The 19317-nt window shown below is 38.9% G+C and overlaps 1 protein-coding gene across 2 annotated transcripts in view; it reads left to right on the forward strand.

The window, feature by feature from the left end:
* Nucleotides 1–18779, forward strand: part of MAP3K7CL (MAP3K7 C-terminal like) — a 32692-nt gene extending 13913 nt beyond the window's left edge. For both annotated transcript variants that reach the window (XM_068144490.1, XM_068144489.1), the window contains 2 exons: nucleotides 8732–8847; nucleotides 17645–18779. In XM_068144490.1, the coding sequence (XP_068000591.1) occupies nucleotides 8732–8847; nucleotides 17645–17825 (297 nt within the window). In that variant the 3' untranslated portion in view covers nucleotides 17826–18779. The remainder of the gene's footprint in view (nucleotides 1–8731; nucleotides 8848–17644) is intronic.
* Nucleotides 18780–19317: the final 538 nt, after the last annotated feature.

The raw sequence follows: 19317 nt of genomic DNA on the forward strand, positions 1-19317 counted from the left end.
GCTTACGTGCATTTTTTAGTTTTAGATGTCTTTATGTTTGACCAGCAGCAGTTAAGTCAATGTAGGGTTCTGAGATGATGCAGAGAGAATAGTGCATTTAGTTTTAGCAAGGAACATTGGAATTCCCTTGCTCTTATCAATCCAGATCACAGTGTAACATTATAACTATGTAATGTAATGACACGGTTTATACTACTTTAAAATTTCAAAGAAACAACAACTGTAATGAAGTTATAATCCACCCAGTTCTATTTTCTTATCAGTTACTTTTTTTTCCAATTGATACTTTAAAAAATACCTTTTAAAAATGATCAACTGCTAAGGGTGTATCAGCCCCCTATAGCATGGGGTTGCAGTTTATGTTAACAGAACTACAGCAGCTTTGAACCAGGTAACTACTGTATTACAGCAGCGAAGTACAACCTGGGCTTCACCAGGACCTTCAGAAGTACTGAATGGTGGTGTCCCTTATCATTTTCTCTATCCCAAAGTTAGCTAGCATAAAGCAGATCACATTGTGTCATGTAAGTGAACCCTATAATCAACTGTCATAGCAGCCTGAAATGCTTGAATTCATAAGAATGCTGGTACATATTTTCCTAATAAAAATATCACTTCTAGAGCCACAAGATTTTCATCACCATGCCATAAATATAGTCAAAAGCATTTGTGTTTCATTTAAAGTAGCAAACTATAAATGCAAGGTAAGTGGCTATGTAATAGTAGGCACTTTAAAAAAAAAAAAAAAGGAGAAAAAAGAAATAAAAAGGCAGCAATAACTTTCTAGGCTTCAAACATGCAAAGGAACATTATTACCTGATCTTCAGGTTGGATGTTGAAAGCTATGTAAGTTCACCGAGTGACTTGGAAAATCGAAGCCTTAGAATTTTATGCATGCAAGCAGCAGACCACAACCTGAGTACCAAGCAATTTGCACCTCTGCTTCAGGCTTCAAGCCCTTCTCCTTATGTGTGAGGCCCTGGCAGACAACTTGTCTGTTTAAGCAGAATTACCTAGTATCCCCAATTTTCCTACCATGATTCTACCATTCCTATTCCCTTGGCACTGGTATCCAATGGCAGGGCAAAGTTCAGTGCAGTCTCACCCTGACAGGATAATAAACCCTGCTGTCCAAGCACCAGCACCAGCTTTACATAATTAGAGGCAGGACTGTCTGGAGAAAAGTTATTTGTAGGAGACTCATTGCAAATAGCTAATTGTCTGTAAGGATTCTTACTAAAGGATAATCCTAGTTGAATGTTTCAGCTTCTTTCTCAAGAATAAAAATGAGCAGTCTAGCCTTCTGCTCTACTAGCTAGGTGTAGACCAAAAATGTCATCTTTTCCAATTCTCTTTTTGAATTTTTTTTCTGTTTCTTTGAGGGGAAGAAGTCCCAAGAAGCAGTTTGTAAGAAAATCGTACAAATTCTCTAATTTGAGGGGTTTACTATTTGATTTTTAAAAATTTTTACTTTAAAAAATAAAATTACTGTAGAATAGAATAGAATAGAATAGAATAGAATAGAATAGAATACAATACAATACAATACAATACAATACAATACAATACAGTACAATACACCAGGTTGGAAAAGACCTTCGAGATCATCAAGTCCAACCTATCACCCAACACCATCTGATCAACTAAACCATGGCACCAAGTGCCTTATCCAGTCTCTTTTTAAACACTTCTAATGATGGTTACTCCACCACCTCCCTGGGCAGCCCATTCCAATGGGCAATCACTCTTTCTGTGAAAAACTTCTTCCCAACATGCAGCCTAAACTTCCCCTGGTGCAGATTGAGATTGTGTCCTCTTGTTTTGTTCTGTCACTGGTTGCCTGGGAGAAGAGACCAACCCCCTCCTGGCTACAGCCTCCCTTCAGGTAGTTGTAGATAGCAATAAGGTCTCAACTGTATGGTCAAGCAGGCATAAAAGCCATACATATGAGTGCAGAACTGTTTAAGCTATATGCAGGAAAAGTTTGCCCCTTTTTTTGCAGCTTCAGTATTGAAAAACACTACTAAGAAGTTCCTGATGTGCTACCAGTTAAACAAGGCTCATATTGATAAACTTCTTGCTTTCAGTTCCATTTGTTTGCAGTACTGGAAATTATTCTCTTCCCACTGATGAGTAACACTTTGACTAGGGATAAAGTGTTTGCTTCTTTGGGCCTCAGTGTCATTTCCCTCCTGCCCTTGTGTGAGCAGTGTGGTGGGTAGTGTAGCAAGCGTAGGCTTCTCTACATTTGTCAGTTTGCTATTGGGAAACATTAACCTCTTTGCCATGTGTAAAAGTTGGACAGGACCTCAGAAAGCACTTCCTTGATTAGCTGTATAGTGGGTGGTGGCCCCTCTGTCAGACACTCAACTGCGGGTTATCTGCTATATTTAGATACCTACATCAGCATCTAAGGCCTTCTTGTTTAGGTCACTGAATATAGAAGATATCTAGTGTTAAGTACCTGCATTACTATGCCCTGCGTGCTGTCTTTCCTGTTCCAGCATTTCCTGTGACTTGCTCAGGTCATCTCTCTCTTCTCCATTGAAGTCTTTATTTCAGCTGGGAGTTTGATCTCAAAGAGGGAAGAACACAAGTCGCAGATGGATGCACTGAGTGTTCCATAATCATCTCCTCTCATGAAAGCTTGGGCTTGAGAGAGGCATTTATGTCATATTTTGTGTTACAAATCTGTTGAGATCAATGGAGGTAGATGACTGTAAAATTTCTGCAACAGAGAAAAGGCCCCAACCATTTATATCACCAGTTTGTTAAGTCAAGGGGTAGTTTTTCATGCTTTAGTAGGAAATGTCTATACAAATGAATCAATGAAAATATTATGAAAGGGACAGTCGTGCGCAATACAAGCATTTAGCAGAAATCTTGTTTACTCTGGAACTTTAATAATGGACCTATTGCTTCTACTGAGTGCAAAGGCTCTTGTTAGACACATGCAAATTATTTTAGGAAGCTTAAAAGTGTACTGTGTTTTTAAAACACATATTTTTCAAAATATGTGTTAATTCCAAGAGAATTCCTACAGTACTCTGGGACTATAATTAGATTTGATTGCCAAATGAATTTGTTAAGTCTCCTGTAACGCTACTGTGATAATTACAATCTTGAATTAGTGAGACATGGATGTTTACAAAGTCAGGGCATCATTCTAAGGCTAGAAAAGAGTAGAAAATCTTTCAGGAAAGAGAGTGAAACTCAGTTGCTCTCATTCATTGACTTGATTTGATTGGAGAAAAGATAACTGCTTACTTTCATACCACAACTAGACTAGATATATGCTAGGCTAGATGTCTGAAAATGGTTATTCCAGTTGCACGATTAGAATACAATAGAATAGAATAAACGAGGTTGGAAGAGACCTTCAAGATCATTGTGTCCAACCCATCAACCAATCCAACCCACCGAAACAGCTAACCCATGGCACCAAGCGCCCCATCAAGTCTCATCCTGAACACCTCCAATGACGGCGACTCCACCACCTCCCTGGGCAGCCCATTCCAATGGGCAATCACTCTCTCTGTATAGAACTTCTTCCTAGCATCCAGCCTAAACCTCCCCTGGCACAGCCTGAGACTGTGTCCTCTTGTTCTGGTGCTGGCTGCCTGGGAGAAGAGACCAACATCCACCTGTCTACAACCTCCCTTCAGGTAGTTGTAGAGAGCAATAAAGTCACCCCTGAGTCTCCTCTTCTCCAGGCTAAGCAACCCCAGCTCCCTCAGTCTCTCCTCATAGGGCTTGTGTTCCAAACCCCTCACCAACTTTGTTGCCCTACTCTGGACACGTTCCAGCAAAATGTAGCTGAAATCTTTTGGTTGGAATGACATGAACGTGGTTCTTTCATTGTAAAAGAGTGCACAAGACCATATAATCAATATGGTCCATGGCTAAAATACTGGCACTGAATATTCTGGTTTTCAAGAATAGTTCAGCTGAAAATTAACAAATTTACAGAAAGTGAGCCACCACTCTTGAACTAAAGACTGCCTTCTCGACGAGTCCTCATGCTCAGCTGTCGAAACTGCAAGATACATTTTTTTTCTTTAAACTTCAACTTTTTCAGGATATAATTTGGGTTTTCCATAGGAGAATCAAAAGGTAAATGTAAACAAACAAAAGTAAAGTGAAAAAGACTCCGTTTTAAACTTTTGGAGTGCTTGAGTGACTCTCTCAATTATATAGATTTGTGGATATGGAACACTGATAAGACAAAACACTTTGTCATGGGAGTGAGCCAAACAAAATTACTGAAGACTATCCTCTTGTGTTCCCCAGAGAAGATCTTAATTAGAACAGCTCCTTCAACCTTTCTTGAAAAACAAGAAGGATGGCTCAGGCTCTTCCTATGTTTTCATGAGCTGCCATTGAATATCATCTTCCAACATCTTTCACACCTGAGTTCCAAACAAAAATCTAAATAAGCGGCGGGTATGTCTTGTAAAGATGTACAGACACATGTTACACAGCAGCCTATAACAATATCCCTTAGTGTTTACTTGCTGTATTCTATAGACAGTTTGTCAGTGTCACAGTGAATTATTCAACAAAACACAAAGAAAATTCAGACCTTGTTGAAAGTGGGGCATAGTAGGGTAGGCCACCAGTATGACTGAAAGCTGTAGGTTTTATAACAGCTTTGTGAACAAAATCAGAGATGCCATGTGTGCGTATTTTGCCAGCACAGGAAAATGAGGGGGGATGACACTGAAGCCTGAAATAAGCAGGATTAAAAGTAGCAACTGTTGCCATTAAATATAACTTTCTTTGGCAGAGGTGTTTTTTGCTTATGTAGCAGGTATGTTTTTATATTTATTAATTTATGGATGGGCAAGATACTACATGAAGTAACCAGCTTGGACTGTTTTAAAGAAGTGAAAATAATACTTGGACTGCAAACTTAACATTATTAAGGTCTGTTGTAATTAATTGCCTGAGTAAACCAGCAAGCTCTTACCAAAAAATGTAGTATACAGACTTCATGGATGAAAAGTGCTTACTGCTGGGATTTCCAGTTCTTCTTCTCTGCTGTGGGAATGCCAACAGGGTAGCATCTGCAACACTTCCCACAGCCTGGCCACAAGATTCAAAAAAGTCATTGCAGGTGGAATGGGAAGCAGAAGAAGACTGCTTGAATAAGCTAAGGAGAATGGAAATGTTATCTAGGATGGCTTGGAGGAATGCAGCCTTATTGAGATATAGGTCTTAGAAAGAATATGAGAGGCCTCTGCAAATATATCTCACAGGCAAAACAAGCAGGACAGAGAGCCACCATTTGGAAGACAGCGCTGGCGCGTTCAAAGACTATACAAAACTGGCTTCAACAAAAACAAAGTGGAAATGACAGAAATGTTTCTAATCCTTCATGCTTCTCTGAGTCAGTCTTACAGCAGAGACAGGGACTTCAGTTATTCTAAGACAGAACTGGGCAAGCCTGTGAATTGCAGGATTCCTCCCATTCCAATTTAGTTGAATATGGCCTGGTCAGGTAATTTTGACTATCATGTTTTCCATGGGAATATGTTAATATTGTAAATATTTGCTGGCTAATTGTAACACATAAGTTTTGCTTCTGTTTCTGTGTTTGTTTGTCAGGAGTTTGCTCTGCCACCTTACAAAAATGCTTCTGTTGGTGGGAACAGATCTATCCTTAATTTTTCACACTCTTTTTATGTCAAAAAGTAGGCTATTAGACACAGATAAAATAATTGCTTTGTGCTTTTGTGTTGTCTTGCATTCTCTGATGGGCAAGCAAAGAACTGACTAGACCTGTATCTCTCCATTTTCTCTTGTGATTGCAGCAGAGGTGTTTGTTAAATAATGAATGCATGAGACTGTTTCATGTCCTCCTGGCCAGAAATTACTCATGAACTCTCTAGGTACTAACTCCAAAACTTATCTTTGAAATGCCAAAATTGCAAAAGAGTGAACCAAGTTGCCTAACCATCTAGTCAGTCACATTAAAACAAACCAAACCAACCAAACCAAACAAAACACACCACCAAAACTAAACATAATACATTTACATTTTGAAGTAAATGTATACTCAGGATTATAAAAGTTCTTGATAGAATGTTTAATACCATCAGACAGAACTGCAAAGAACTGCACAAGCAGAATATTAGTAAACTGGCTATATCTTTTATTGTTAGTTTCTTTTGAGTGGTAAAACATCAATATAAGAGGAAACAATGATAGGAAGGAGTTTGAAAGTCAGCAACTGGTTCTAAGCAGGAATTAGATACTAAGTCTCAACATGACTAGATAATTTTTAGCTCTCTATATATATCTTTTGAGTGGGAAGCTGGAATATAGAAACTGAATGCTGCTTTAGTTTTTAAACTGGTTTAAATCAGCTAGATTAGCAGAAACTGAGTTGGAAGCAAAAGCAAGGGTTTTCTTTCTTTTGATGTGTCACCATTTGGGGACTTTCCCTGAGTACCATTCAAAATTGTTTTATTGTGACGCATTTGTTGTTTGCTGCTGCCTGGTGGATACCAGAGATGCTACTTTGGCTCACCCTTGCATTCTTGGATTAGAGCACTGAGACTTCTATATTCTGTCTTGTTAAATTTATGCTTATTCTTTGGGTGGTTATATGAATGGTGCTATTGTTTATCTACACTGAAAAGCAATTAAAAGTCCTTTCCTAGGGACCATATTCATCTGGGAATGGACTGCTCTTTCCCTGGGTTCCCACGTTCTCCATGTTCAGAAAGCATGAAACAATGTCCTGTGAAACAATGCTGCCACAGCATCTTTACACTTAGAGGCATACATTTAGAATACTGCATACCATCTACAAGTGTTTGCAAGGTCCATACATAAGTTACATTTGTGCATTGGCATACATCTGAAGCAAATTTGCCATCCTTCCTGGATAAAAATATTTCTAGTCTTTGCCTCTGAGTATATTTAGTAAAAACTTAAGTTTCAAGATCGTAGAGAAACTCTGAAGACTTGTGCTTTTGTTTTCCTAACAATGTCATTGAATGAATATTCTATTACAGAGAAGAGTCAAAGTAGGGCAAGAAAAAATAAAACAATGTACTTACATTGTGAAAGACAATTGGGTGTTCTTTAACGGGATAGTAAAGGAACTATTTAAAGTGCTTCCTTTTGCTTCAAACAGGTGGCTCAAGCAGGCTATTTGGAGTTCATTTACAGTCAATTGATTCATGGTTAACAACTTAAAAATTCTACACTTCCTGAAAGTGTTACAGACAAAATGTGACAGTCAATCCAGAAGCCTGAATTAAGTTACATTAAAGAACAAAAACCACTGATGTTAAACCAAACTGTAAATTCAAGACCTTAACTGAAATTTATACGAGGAGTTCCTAGGATAGAGTAGGTTTATTTGCTATATTTAATACCTCCAGTGTGCACTGAAAAAAAATAGTATCTTGCAGCAATGTCAGTATCTAGGGTAGGAGGTACAGAGTTTTTTCCTTCACTGTGTCTTTTTTTACCTGATCTTTTGGTTTTAGTTGCTATCCTTAATCTCACCTGCACTTCTCATGGAAATTTCACACACTCTGCAAATATAGCTGATTTAACTCATAACATTTCTTCTAACAAGGTATATGTATCCTTCTACTACAGGGAATAAAGATGCAGAGAAACTAAGTGTGATCTTGAGCAAAGTATTTGCACCTTGGAGCATAGAAGGTGAAGGATAGAAAAATCTTGACTACACCGTAGTCAGCAGTATATCTAATGTTGAGTCCAGCAGAATCAGCTTTAGTGTCCCAATTCATGGTCCTGTCCCATTTAGTAAGAAAATGGAATAAGCAATGCATTTGTGACCAAAAAAAAACCCCGTGTAGTCAGTAGAGCTTGTTTGCTTGTTTAGCCTTCTGCCCAGTGCTGCAGTTTCTGCAGTGAAAAGATGGCCATATCTTTTATGGGTCTGACCACTACATTGTTATATCACTGTAGCTGAAAAAAAAAGAGGGAGGTAAGGATGAAATCTTTCTTGGAACAATCTTTAGAGATACTTTGCAAAGTTGGCATGGAAAGTTCTGAAAGTTCTTACAAGGTTTGAAAGTTTATGAATATTCTTATTCAGGGAAATGCTTTAGTTTGGTTTGGCTTGTGTTTTTTTTCCCTTCCTTGAAATGCCACCATTAGGAATATTTGGCAGTATCCTTCAGTTACTAGGTGTTGTGGTTTTAAGGCACTGGGATGTCTTAAACCATAGAGTACAGACCTCCAGAGGGCCAGACAGGACCCAGGAAATCATAAATTGTTATTCTATCCCATAATTTTACTATCTCTTTATGAGCTGGCTGTACAGCCAGCCCTTTCTCTTTCCTCCCTTCTCTCTTCTCCTGGGAAGGCACATGCTCGTATCTGGGGAGGATTTCAGGCCTATCTGCAGCCTCGAGCAGCCTGGCTAATTTTTTCCTGTGCAATTCTGCATAGGAGAAGGTTTTTCTTAGTATGTAGTATATATTATGGGTTTGTGTATTTTACTGTGCTTTGTACTTCCACTTAAACTTCTAATTCTTTCCAGTCCAGTGTGGAATGGTTTTCTTTAACTCCTTTGAGAAGGGTTACTGAGCATCTGTCTTGCTCCTCAAACTAAGACACTAGGGAAAAAAAATCCTTATGTATTCTCACAAGAATTAAGATAAACACTACATCTTTCAAAATATGTGTATTTTTCCTAATATCAAAAGCAGTATTTTTTTTTCTTCTTCTTCTTTTCTTAAAGCCACTGCCTCCTTGTCATGACTCTAAGGAATCTATGCAGGTATACAAACAGCACTGCAAAATAGCAGAAGAATACCATGAAGTCAAGAAAGAAATTGCTCTACTGGAAGAAAGAAAGTGAGTACTTTTTCTAAAGTATTTACTATTGTATATTCTCTTTGTAAAATCCTGTTTTAAACATGGGAGTTTCACATGGTATTCTCTGACCTTGTACCTCTGCCTGACATTCACAGTGCAGTACAATTAGGTTGTTCTGTAGGATCAGCTGGGGCCACTAAGGACACAAAACTCTTGTAGTTCTGGCTGTCAGTTATACAGGTGTCCCTTAAAACCTTCATTGACAGCCTCCAGGTCATGTAACAGTCTAGTTCAGGTGGTGTGAGTCCCCTTGTAGTTTTACAGACTTTTCTTCAGTTTGACTTTACGTGTTTTAATGAAGAACATAGTAGATCCTCAGTTGGGTTTAGAGTACATGACAATATTAGTAAATATTTTTCTGTGAGGTGTATTGTCTCTAGGTACAGTGATATTTTAAGTGTTCATATCCAAAGTGCATAAACTGCAGGCCTTTTTTTCTTGTCTATGACCTATACTCATGCCTCTGTAATCTTTGCATGACTATTAAATGGCAAAGTGTGCTCTGTAACTCATGGTCCCTTGCCATAAGAAACCTGAAAAAGGAATTCAGAGAGAGAAAAGAGGGTGAGTAATGAAAGTTTCTAATGGACAGCAACCTCAAGGAATAATAGTTACTGCTGAGCAAGCTTTCACTTTCAAATATCTTGATTTTGTAAGTCTTTTTAAATTTTACATTCTCATTGAAGGTGACTTGAAGCAGGTTTGCCTTCCTCAGGAAAAGTTACCTTAATGTCAATCTTTAAGGCTTCTTGTGAACATGAAGACCACACCATCATTCTTCCAAATGCTGATTGAACAGAAACATTTATAATATAGCAGCAGAGGTTGAAGAGTGGGGTTTGAATAGAAGGTGTTCCACTGTATCTGTTTCATAGCAAAATTTGCACAGCTGATCATAGAATTCAGATAAGTTTGCATCCATGGGACTCATTAGCTGCATAAGCAAGCTGATGAGAAGGAAACTGGTGAAATCCACAGTATCACAGTATGACTAAGGTTGGAAGAGACCTCAAAGATCATTGAGTCCAACCCGTCACCACAGACCTCACGACTAGACCATGGCACCAAGTGTCACATCCAATCCCCTCTTGAACACCTCCAGGAACCTCCAGTAGTCTTACAAGTAAAATAACCAAACATATCCTTGAATCCTGACTAGACAGGGTAAGAAAGGGAGACTTGCCTTTACTGAGATTGATGGCTACAGGCACAATGCAACTAGTTGTTGCCTAAAGTGATGGAACTAGTTAAGGTTTTCCACTACAAACCCCCTTCCACTGTAGGACCTGCATGGCACTCAATTGCTGACAGATTGGCACAAAACTTTAAAATACAAAAAAAAAAAAAGAAAGAAAAAGAAAAAGAAAAAAGAACTAAAAACAACCAGCAGAGATTAACACTTCATAATCCCAGTGTTTGTATTTGATTCATTGTTAATCACGCTTGCCCAACCAAAAGTAATCTGTGTTTTTACGGAAGGAGTAGGGGAGAAAATTAATTCAAAAACTTCTGCAAAGATTTGCCAAATCTGGTTGCCTAATGTAAGCTGCTTGCCTGTGTGTTTAGCAACTGAGTGAATTCAGCAGAAAGCATGTGTTTGTCTTCCCACAAAATCCAAAAAGAGTCTAAAATATTAAAGGTTTGTTTCAGGGCCTAACTTTAGACATATCTCTTCAAAACGTACCCTTAGATCGTTTGGGTTTTAAGTCTACTTATATAAATGCATTATGATTATTATTGACACATCCCTAAATCAGTTTGCCCATTATGAAGTGAAAACTGGATTTGCATACATATTTTTGCATCTACTAGCATGATTAAAAATGCTGTTTGAGTGCATGTTTGCTTATTTGTGGAGTCTGTGGTACTAGCTGGATTAGAAATATTTCGCTCCATGGGAATGGCAGATACACACACACAATTTTTCTATTACCTGAGCTCATAATTATGAGCACAGAAGTCAGCCTCTCAACAGTGGCTATCCTGGATAAATTAAGAGCATTTACCCTGGCATTTTTTTTTCATTCCACCAGTGCATGTCAACAGGGAAACAATGTGAGAAAGCCTCAGTCACTGCTATCTTTGCTGAACCTGTTCTGTGGATGGAAGATTTCATGCCCCAGTAAACATAGTTCAAACAAGAGTGGCTGAATAAGACAACAAATATAATTATATTACTGTGATTCTTACATGCCTTCTAATTACATACTTGTGGCCTACATAGTCACACACTGCCTATCTGTGAAATGCCTAAACATGACAAATGTCAGTGCAGCACCTTTCACAACCTTCCAAATCTCTTAATAGAATAGCATAGCATAGCATAGCATAGCATAGCATAGCATAGACCAGGTTAGAAGAGACCTTCAAGACCATCGCGTCCAACCTATCAACCAATCCAACCCACCTAAACAGCTAACCCATGGCACTAAGCACCCCATCAAGTCTCCTCCTGAACACCTCCAATGATGGTGACTCCGCCACCATCATTGGCCAGCCCATTCCAATGGGCAATCACTCTCTCTGTATAGAACTTCTTCCTAACATTCAGCCTAAACCTCCCCTGGTGCAGCTTGAGACTGTGTCCTCTTGTTCTGGTGCTGGCTGCCTGGGAGAAGAGACCAACATCCACCTGTCTACAACCTCCCTTCAGGTAGTTGTAGAGAGCAATAAAGTCACCCCTGAGTCTCCTCTTCTCCAGGCTAAGCAACCCCAGCTCCCTCAGCTTCTCCTCATAGGGCTTGTGTTCCAAACCCCTCACCAACTTCGTTGCCCTTCTCTGGACACGATCCAGCAAGTCAACCTCCTTCCTAAACTGAGGGGCCCAAAACTGGACACAGTACTCAAGATGTGGCCTAACCAGTGCAGTGTTCAGGGGCGGAATGACCTCCCTGCTCCTGCTGGCCACACTGTTCCTGATGCAGGCCAGGATGCCATTGGCCCTCTTGGCTGCCTGGGCACACTGTAGGCTCATGTTCAGCCTACCATCAACCGGCACTCCCAGGTCCCTCTCTGCCTGGCCGCTCTCCAGCCACTCTGACCCCAGCCTGTAGCACCGCAAGGGAGATTAGCTTTACAAGCACTAGAATTGAAGATGCTTTATGTCCTACAGGTTGGTCCACTCTGGATATTTGATTTTGAGGTTAAAAAAGCTGCAAATGCCAACTTAAGCTTTGCCCCCCACACCCCGAATGGAAACTATTTATGACTTCTCCCTCAATGTAGATTCTGCATTTTGTAGTATTTTGGAGTAGGTCTCACAATATTGCTTTCCCAATTTGGAAACAACAACCCATTCCTATAAAACCTTCCAGAAATTAACTAGGACTTCTTTACTTCATGAAGTTTGGTTGAAATTGGAAAATGGATTAAATAGCTCTTAGGAGACACATCCATGTGCACAAATGTACATATATAGGTACACATGCCAGCTTATGTAACCTGAACATGTTAGTCTTGGTTTTTATATAAAACTAGATATGTGGAGTTGAATGAGTAAGAAAGAAATAAAAGAGAGTTTGGTCTAGTGATCACTGATTTACATCTAAAAATATTCTCAACAGTTATAGTTTGAAAGTTAAAGGAAGTTTATGGGGTAGCATATGCTGAATGAACAGTTAGCTGGAGTGGCATGTGTATTGAACTTCCCATTCTCAGAAGGGAAGGATGCTTGTGCTTTTCTAAGAAGTCTGATGAGGTGTACAGGTATTTAGCCTCAGAAGAAGTTATAATCAAATTGAAAAGATGGAGTTTGCAGCTTTCTGAGATTTGCCTCTGTTGAAGGTGCCTTTACCTTCTTTTACATTTGAATTTGAATGCATGGAGATAAAGAATCACAACTGCCTAATACATCCAATATCTATTGTCTATTTCTTTTAAATATTACTTTGATAGAGTGTGAAATGAAAAGGATTGCTTTTCATCAAGGCAAGATAAGAGCTTCTTTGCAGCTTTTGCTTGTATACAATGTAGATGGCAAGAGAAGATACTGGGGTGGAAGTGGGAGAGAAGACCACCACTATTTCACAGGAAAATGGAAAATATGAGAGAGAAAGGGAAACTGCAGGCTCAAAGAAATGGAAAATTAAAGGATAAAGACAGAATGAGAAAATAAATTACTCAGGAAAAAGACAAACAAAAGGAAGTAACAAATGGAAATAATTTAGAAGAATATTAGGTAGAATTTTTTAAATCTAAATAATCAGAGCTTTGTTTGCTGTCTTCACTCAAACTCTTCCCGTGTATGCCGGCAATACAAGGGACAAAATCACTCTGGAAGGGGAGATACGATTGAAAAGAAAGAAAAGGGTGTGGAAGCTAGAGCACACCACATTTAGGTCACAGAATGTAATTTAATTTATGTTCCAGAAACACACATGTATTTCCATAACAGATGTTTTTGGCTATCTAAGTTTGGGTGAAAGGGATGGGATGGCTGGTTATTTTGAGCACTCGTTATATTGCTATTACTAGATAATGACCTTGGATTATGTAGTTAAATATTAGAGTTGCCATGGTTGCTAGCTATATCTTGTATTCTTAGCACTGGCTGGTTTTTTTTTCCTCCCCCAGACAATTCTAATATAACTCTCCAGAAAATATCATTCGATCACCACCTGATTTAGGATCAATCCTTTTCTTTGTCATGGATGTGATTTATGTTCCTTCCTTGGCACATCTTACAGTAAAAAAATGCACTGGAGATGTCTGCTTAATTTTGTGGGATTCTTCTGCATGCTTTAGCATCCTTTCATAACCATAGGACTGTTACTGTGGTCTCAAGTCCAGACAGTTTCTCTGGTAGGTACACTATTTTTTGAGTGTGTTTCCCAAAACTGTTGAGACAAACAGTCTTCAGACTTTAAGACACTGCAGAAATAGCCTGGTGTAAACCACAAATGCAACCTTTTGTCTTAATAATTTGGCCATTATAGACTTGGGTTGTCATTATCTTGCATGTATCTAAAATATGTGTTACTTGCCAAAGAGTGGAAATTACTGCTTTTCTAGTACAAAATTGAAACTTCAGCTTGCCCAATTACAGTGATGAATACTTGTATGTGCTGGCATCTGAGACACACTTTCCTTTACATTTGAGCAGGCTGTCTCATTGTTCTAAAAAAATTAGTTAGCAGACTCTACCAGAGCAGAGCAGTCTCCTCAGACAGCAGTTACCTTACAGAGTCTCGTGATTTCTTCTGATGTGAAAGCCATGTCAAATATGGGAGGAGTAAGTGACCACCAGAAGGCACAGACACAGGGTAGCTGTGAAGATATGTCTAGTGCCACAGATGCATGATCCTGAACATATTGTTCGTAATTGGAGGAAGACAAGTCTGCCCCTTTGCACTGTGGGAGCTCTTTTTCTTGAGTCCAGTCCATCTCCAAACACACTTACCTCCAGACAGATTTATCTGCTTCATATGTAATTTTTCTTGGTATTTATTTGTAGAATCTTAGAATTATTTAGATCTAAGACCATCAAGTCCAACCTTTGTTGACTATTACTGTGAAGGAATGCTGTTCTCTGCATGGTCGGTCATTAAGGCCAGGACATAGGAAAGTAATTTCCCTAAGACCATGCTGGGTTTTGATTCTGCTCCATAATGGCTTGTGGTTTATTGGTTTCTGATGCAGATCACCCTTGTCTTCTCTTCCCACCCAAATCACTCCCCCAAAAGGAAGACTTGAAGTGTATGTTACAGATTGCCTCAAATGTTCAAGCACCTCAGAAACATTTGAAAAATACTTTATCAATGCTGTTAATATTTGAACTCAGGGTAGCCATTAACCGAAAACACAGATTACACAGTGCCAGAACTATTTATTAAGCATCCACAGCAAAAGCTAGATGGTGCAAGAGCTTAGTATGGGGTTCTTTAGCTTCTGGAAGCTAAGTTCAAATCCTGGATTAGATCAGAAGCAAATGTTAGTTACTGTCCTCATCCTTTTGTGAGCTTCGTAAACTACACCATTCATAACATTTAGCAATTCCCTGGTACTCTAATTTTAGATCTCCGTGGAGGGCTGGCAGTATTTGCCTGAAACATCACCCTACCCTGTAAACAGGTGTTGATCCTGATGGGAAGGGAATAAGTAGGTTCTGCTGACTCAGAAGTGGGCAATTTTACTACCTCAGTGCAAGGAAATTGCTTTCCGCAGGGGAGGTCCCAGGGTGTGGTCTGCAGCAATGAGTATATTTTTGTTTTAATGCATTTATATCTTGTTTAATAGAAAAGCTGAATCCCAGGGGAGAAAAAAAAAAGTTATCTGAGCTACTTGAGTATTACTGGAGAACAGCATGAAAGCTTTGCCTGAACATAACCTCATCTTATCAGACATTCATTAATAGAGCTGTCTGGGTTTGCACACTGTCTGTCTCTGCCACTCCTGGCTCAAGTTCAAATAGAGTAGTTAGTACCTTTCTCTCACACGTACTAAAAGTCCTCATAGAAAAGTTTTAGCTGCTCTTAAGATTCTGATTACTTATCAGTGTGTTCACTGCATTGCTTTTAAGAACCTCTGAAGTGTAGGAAACATAAGGATGAATGATTTTGAATTAATTTGTTGGGAACACTACTGACTCAACAGTCTGTAATTTGAAAGATCTTCATTTAATCCTTCAGTCTAGATTGCACCAGTAGAATAATTGCAAAGAAATATTGCTGAAGCTCTCTTTTGGTCCCAAGAGACAAAAGTCTTCTAGAGGCTGCCCTAAGAGACTGAAGTGATTAAAGCTGCTGGACTTGTAAAATCTCATTGTCCCTAAATGCATTTCTCACTCTCTAAAGCACGCATGCAATTAGTGCTTTGTGGCTGGTAGTCACATTAATAGGAGATGTAATATTGAACTGTCTAGCAAGACCAGTTACTCCTGGCCAATTTGAACATTGCTTGATCTAGGAAAGAGAAATGAATCTGTAATTAATGCCTTGCTGGTTTTAACAGCTGTATTGTGCCAAATGTTAACAGAATTCTGCTTGAACAAAACCACAACCTTGATATCTTCTCTCGAAGACCTGATTGAGTATACGTTTTACCTGGTGAAAGGAAAGAGAAGAGGCTTTCCTGCAGCATAATTGGAGAGTTTCTATATACTGCAACTTTTTGAATGATTTAAAAATGCTGTAATGGCTGCTAACTCTTTTTAAAATTATTATTAATTAATTTATTAATATGGGAAACACAGCAGTGTGCCAGAGGAGTCTCTTCTTATTTGTGACTCCTTGAGCTCCAGTAATTGTGGCTGCAAAGAGCCAGCTAAAGAGTGGGCAAACCATGCTGTCACTGAAAGCTTTAGTAAGGACAAGGGGAGATTGGACGTGGCACTTGGTGCCATGGTCTAGTCATGGGGTCTGCGGTGTCAGGTTGGACTCGATGATCCTCGAGGTCCTTTCCAACCTAAGTGATACTGTGATACTGTGACACAATCCTAAAAGAAAGCCAGACAGAAGTGTTTTTCAAAACCCAGGTGCTTACAGTTTTGCTTCTGTAAGTGGTAGTTTTGAAGCCATAAGCAATCTAAGTGATCAGCAAATACTGAACTGCTGTCATTTCATGAATATTTTGGCTGTGGCAATAGAATTACTGATCTGGAGGAATTTCCTGAAAGCTGTGGTGGCTTAGAATTAAGCTGGCATGAAGCAAGATGGTATGAATAGCATCAGACTACAACTCAACCTATGACAAAGCACTGGGCTAGTTTGACAAGAGGGCTCCTTTAAAGATTGGAGCTATGCACTTTGAAGGCATTACATTTTCCCACTGATGGTCTACAAGCATTGTTTTAACATGACTGAGAAATAAAGTCACAGGGGTATGAACAGTTAAAGATTAACTGATCTCCAAGACAGAATGAAACTTTTAAAGAGAATTCCTGTAGGAGGGCTGAATAAATTACTTGATTTAAAGGGAAAAAAAAAGCAGAGGCCAGGTTAGGCCTGCTGGGTAACTAAGTGGAGAGCAATTACACAGCCTGTGAATTACTCAAGCCTTCTGTGTGTTTTGTTTTAATACCTCTTTTATCTCAACTTGTGATGAGGTAATTCCAGCTGATACTATACAGGAGACTCCAGCTCCTGGCCAGCTCTGGGAATACAGGGCACTGTGTGACTCCATCCAGAAATAAGCACCAGCTTGAATCCTCCTGTGTCTGCTCTTAAAAAGACCAGACCAGGAGGGGTAGGTTTTCAGCTCTATCACTCCTCCTCAGCAGTAGGACTAAGGTATGAGCATAAACACATAGAAACAACATATATATATAGTTCAGATTTGTGTGCCTATTTTTTTAATAGCATAATTTTTCTTCATAGCACTGAAAAGGAGACCATGTGTGCTTCACAGAACCTACTGATAAAGCTAACCAGCTGAATAAAAAAATCCCTCACTGTCTTTCAAATTTGTTTGATACTGAAAGAAAAAACAAATTGTTATTCTCTAGGCAAAATATTAGCATGTGGTTTCCAGGAACTTGATTCTCCTCCGTGAACTGTGTGTTCAAGTTTTACTGAAATGGGAGACACTTGAAGGTCCTCAGCATTTTGCATGTTGGGCTGCTGAAAAACAAACCTATCAGAGATTTTGGCAGCTTCATGTTTTAAGGGGAGAAAAGAGAACTCTCACAAATTAATGTTCTTTCTTTTTTTTCCACAAGGATTCAGGCAGCACCATGTTAACAACCTATAGTCCAGCTTTAACCTAACCTATGATGACAAATTTTTGCATACTGCCATTTTTAATCTTTGGGTTTGTTTTTGGTTTTCTTCATAATTGTCAGAAAGGAGCTGATTGCCAGGCTGGAAGAAGTGGAAAAAGAAAGCATGGACGCTGCTCAGCTGGCTAAGGAGTATGCGGAACTGACAGAGGAGAACCGAACACTGAAGCTGGCCCAGACACAGTGTGTAGAGCAACTGGAAAAGCTCAGAATACAGTACCAAAAAAGACAGGGGTCCTCATAACTCTCAGCTAGCTTATGTGAGGCAGTTAATACAGGATTGGTCCTGTGCTGGAAAGAGATTTTAAAATAAAGGTCTGTTTAATATGTTATAAAACTTTACTACAGATACAGAGTATGTAGAAGTCTATATTTGATTTAATGCTTGCCAGCCAGTAGCTTAATATAATGGATATTTCATCCATTATATAATGGATATTTTATTTCAAGTAACATAATTGAAGTTAATTTATCCCCATTATATGTTCTAGTAGATCAGGTTTCTTTTCTAAACATATTTCTTCCAATTTAAGAAGATATGGACACACTAGAAAATGATATAAATAGTCTCTGTGTTGGGAATTTGGACCATACTAAGGCATACAGCAGGGACAGTGTTAATATATGGAATACATGTATGTTAATTTTAGTTTGGTGAAGATCTCTTTAAATTATTTTGCTCATGCCTAAAGTGTTTGGAAGTTATCTTAAAACAGATCTCCTCACTGGTAAAAACTATGCTTCATTATCCCATGTCAGCTTTACATAGTTGTATAAAATCTGAGGAATTGCACATTAAAAATTGAAGTACCATGATTATTTTTTATCAAATGAGGGTACTGCCAGAAATATCTGGCAAGTTATGAAATCAAAAGGACACAGGTAAGATCAAACTTTCCTTCCTCGAGTGTAAAGATAGATGAGAGTATTTTATTGTGCTTTTTGTCATGCAAGAAAGGAAAAAATTAATATATGAATAGTGCTGTCAAATATTCACCTGAGAATATGTCAGTAAAAGTACTGTGACGATATTTTGTTCTTATTTTCAAACCTTATTTTGAAGCAACAAGTAGCTGTAAGGAGGGACAGGAGTTCTGTGATATACAAATCACCCTGAAGTAAAAGGTTAGTTTTACTTGCTCTATTTATCCCTGTATTTTCCTAGGTCAAATGAAAATTCTTTGTTATAATTCCATTTCTATTCATACAGTATTTTTTTCATTAAAAATGGATATAGAAAAGCCATCTTCTGTTCGGAATGTTCTTATATCACCCTGTATTTTTACCTCCACTCGACAGATGCAGCTTGTTACATCTTCCTGAGGCTGGGATTTAACTGGATGTGTCATGAAATGTGTCCTAGTAATTGATAACTGTGGACTTCAGATTACCACCAGAGGTTTAGCTGTGATTACTACCACTAACCTAACAGGAAAATGGGATTTTTTTTTAATCAGAACAATACCTGGGGAAATCTTTCCAGTACCAAAATGTCTCCCAGTAATTCTGGTAGCAAAGGAGACAAGAAAAAAAGATAGTAAATACAGGCTGCTCTTTATTTCTCTGTGCTAACTATCTCCAGCATTCCCTGCAGCACAGGTGTGAAAACAGGCTCCGCATTGCTGCAAGCACCTGACGTTGCAGTAGGAAAGTACGAGGGGGTGGGAAAGGACAGCCTTGTCTCCACCTCTCCTCCTGAGCTGCTGGGGCAGGAGTAGAACGACTGCTTGCTACCC

Source organism: Melanerpes formicivorus, unplaced genomic scaffold (genome assembly GCF_026170545.1).
Source record: "Melanerpes formicivorus ecotype bairdi unplaced genomic scaffold, bMelFor1.0.p_v2 SCAF_11, whole genome shotgun sequence".
NCBI lineage: Eukaryota > Metazoa > Chordata > Aves > Piciformes > Picidae > Melanerpes > Melanerpes formicivorus.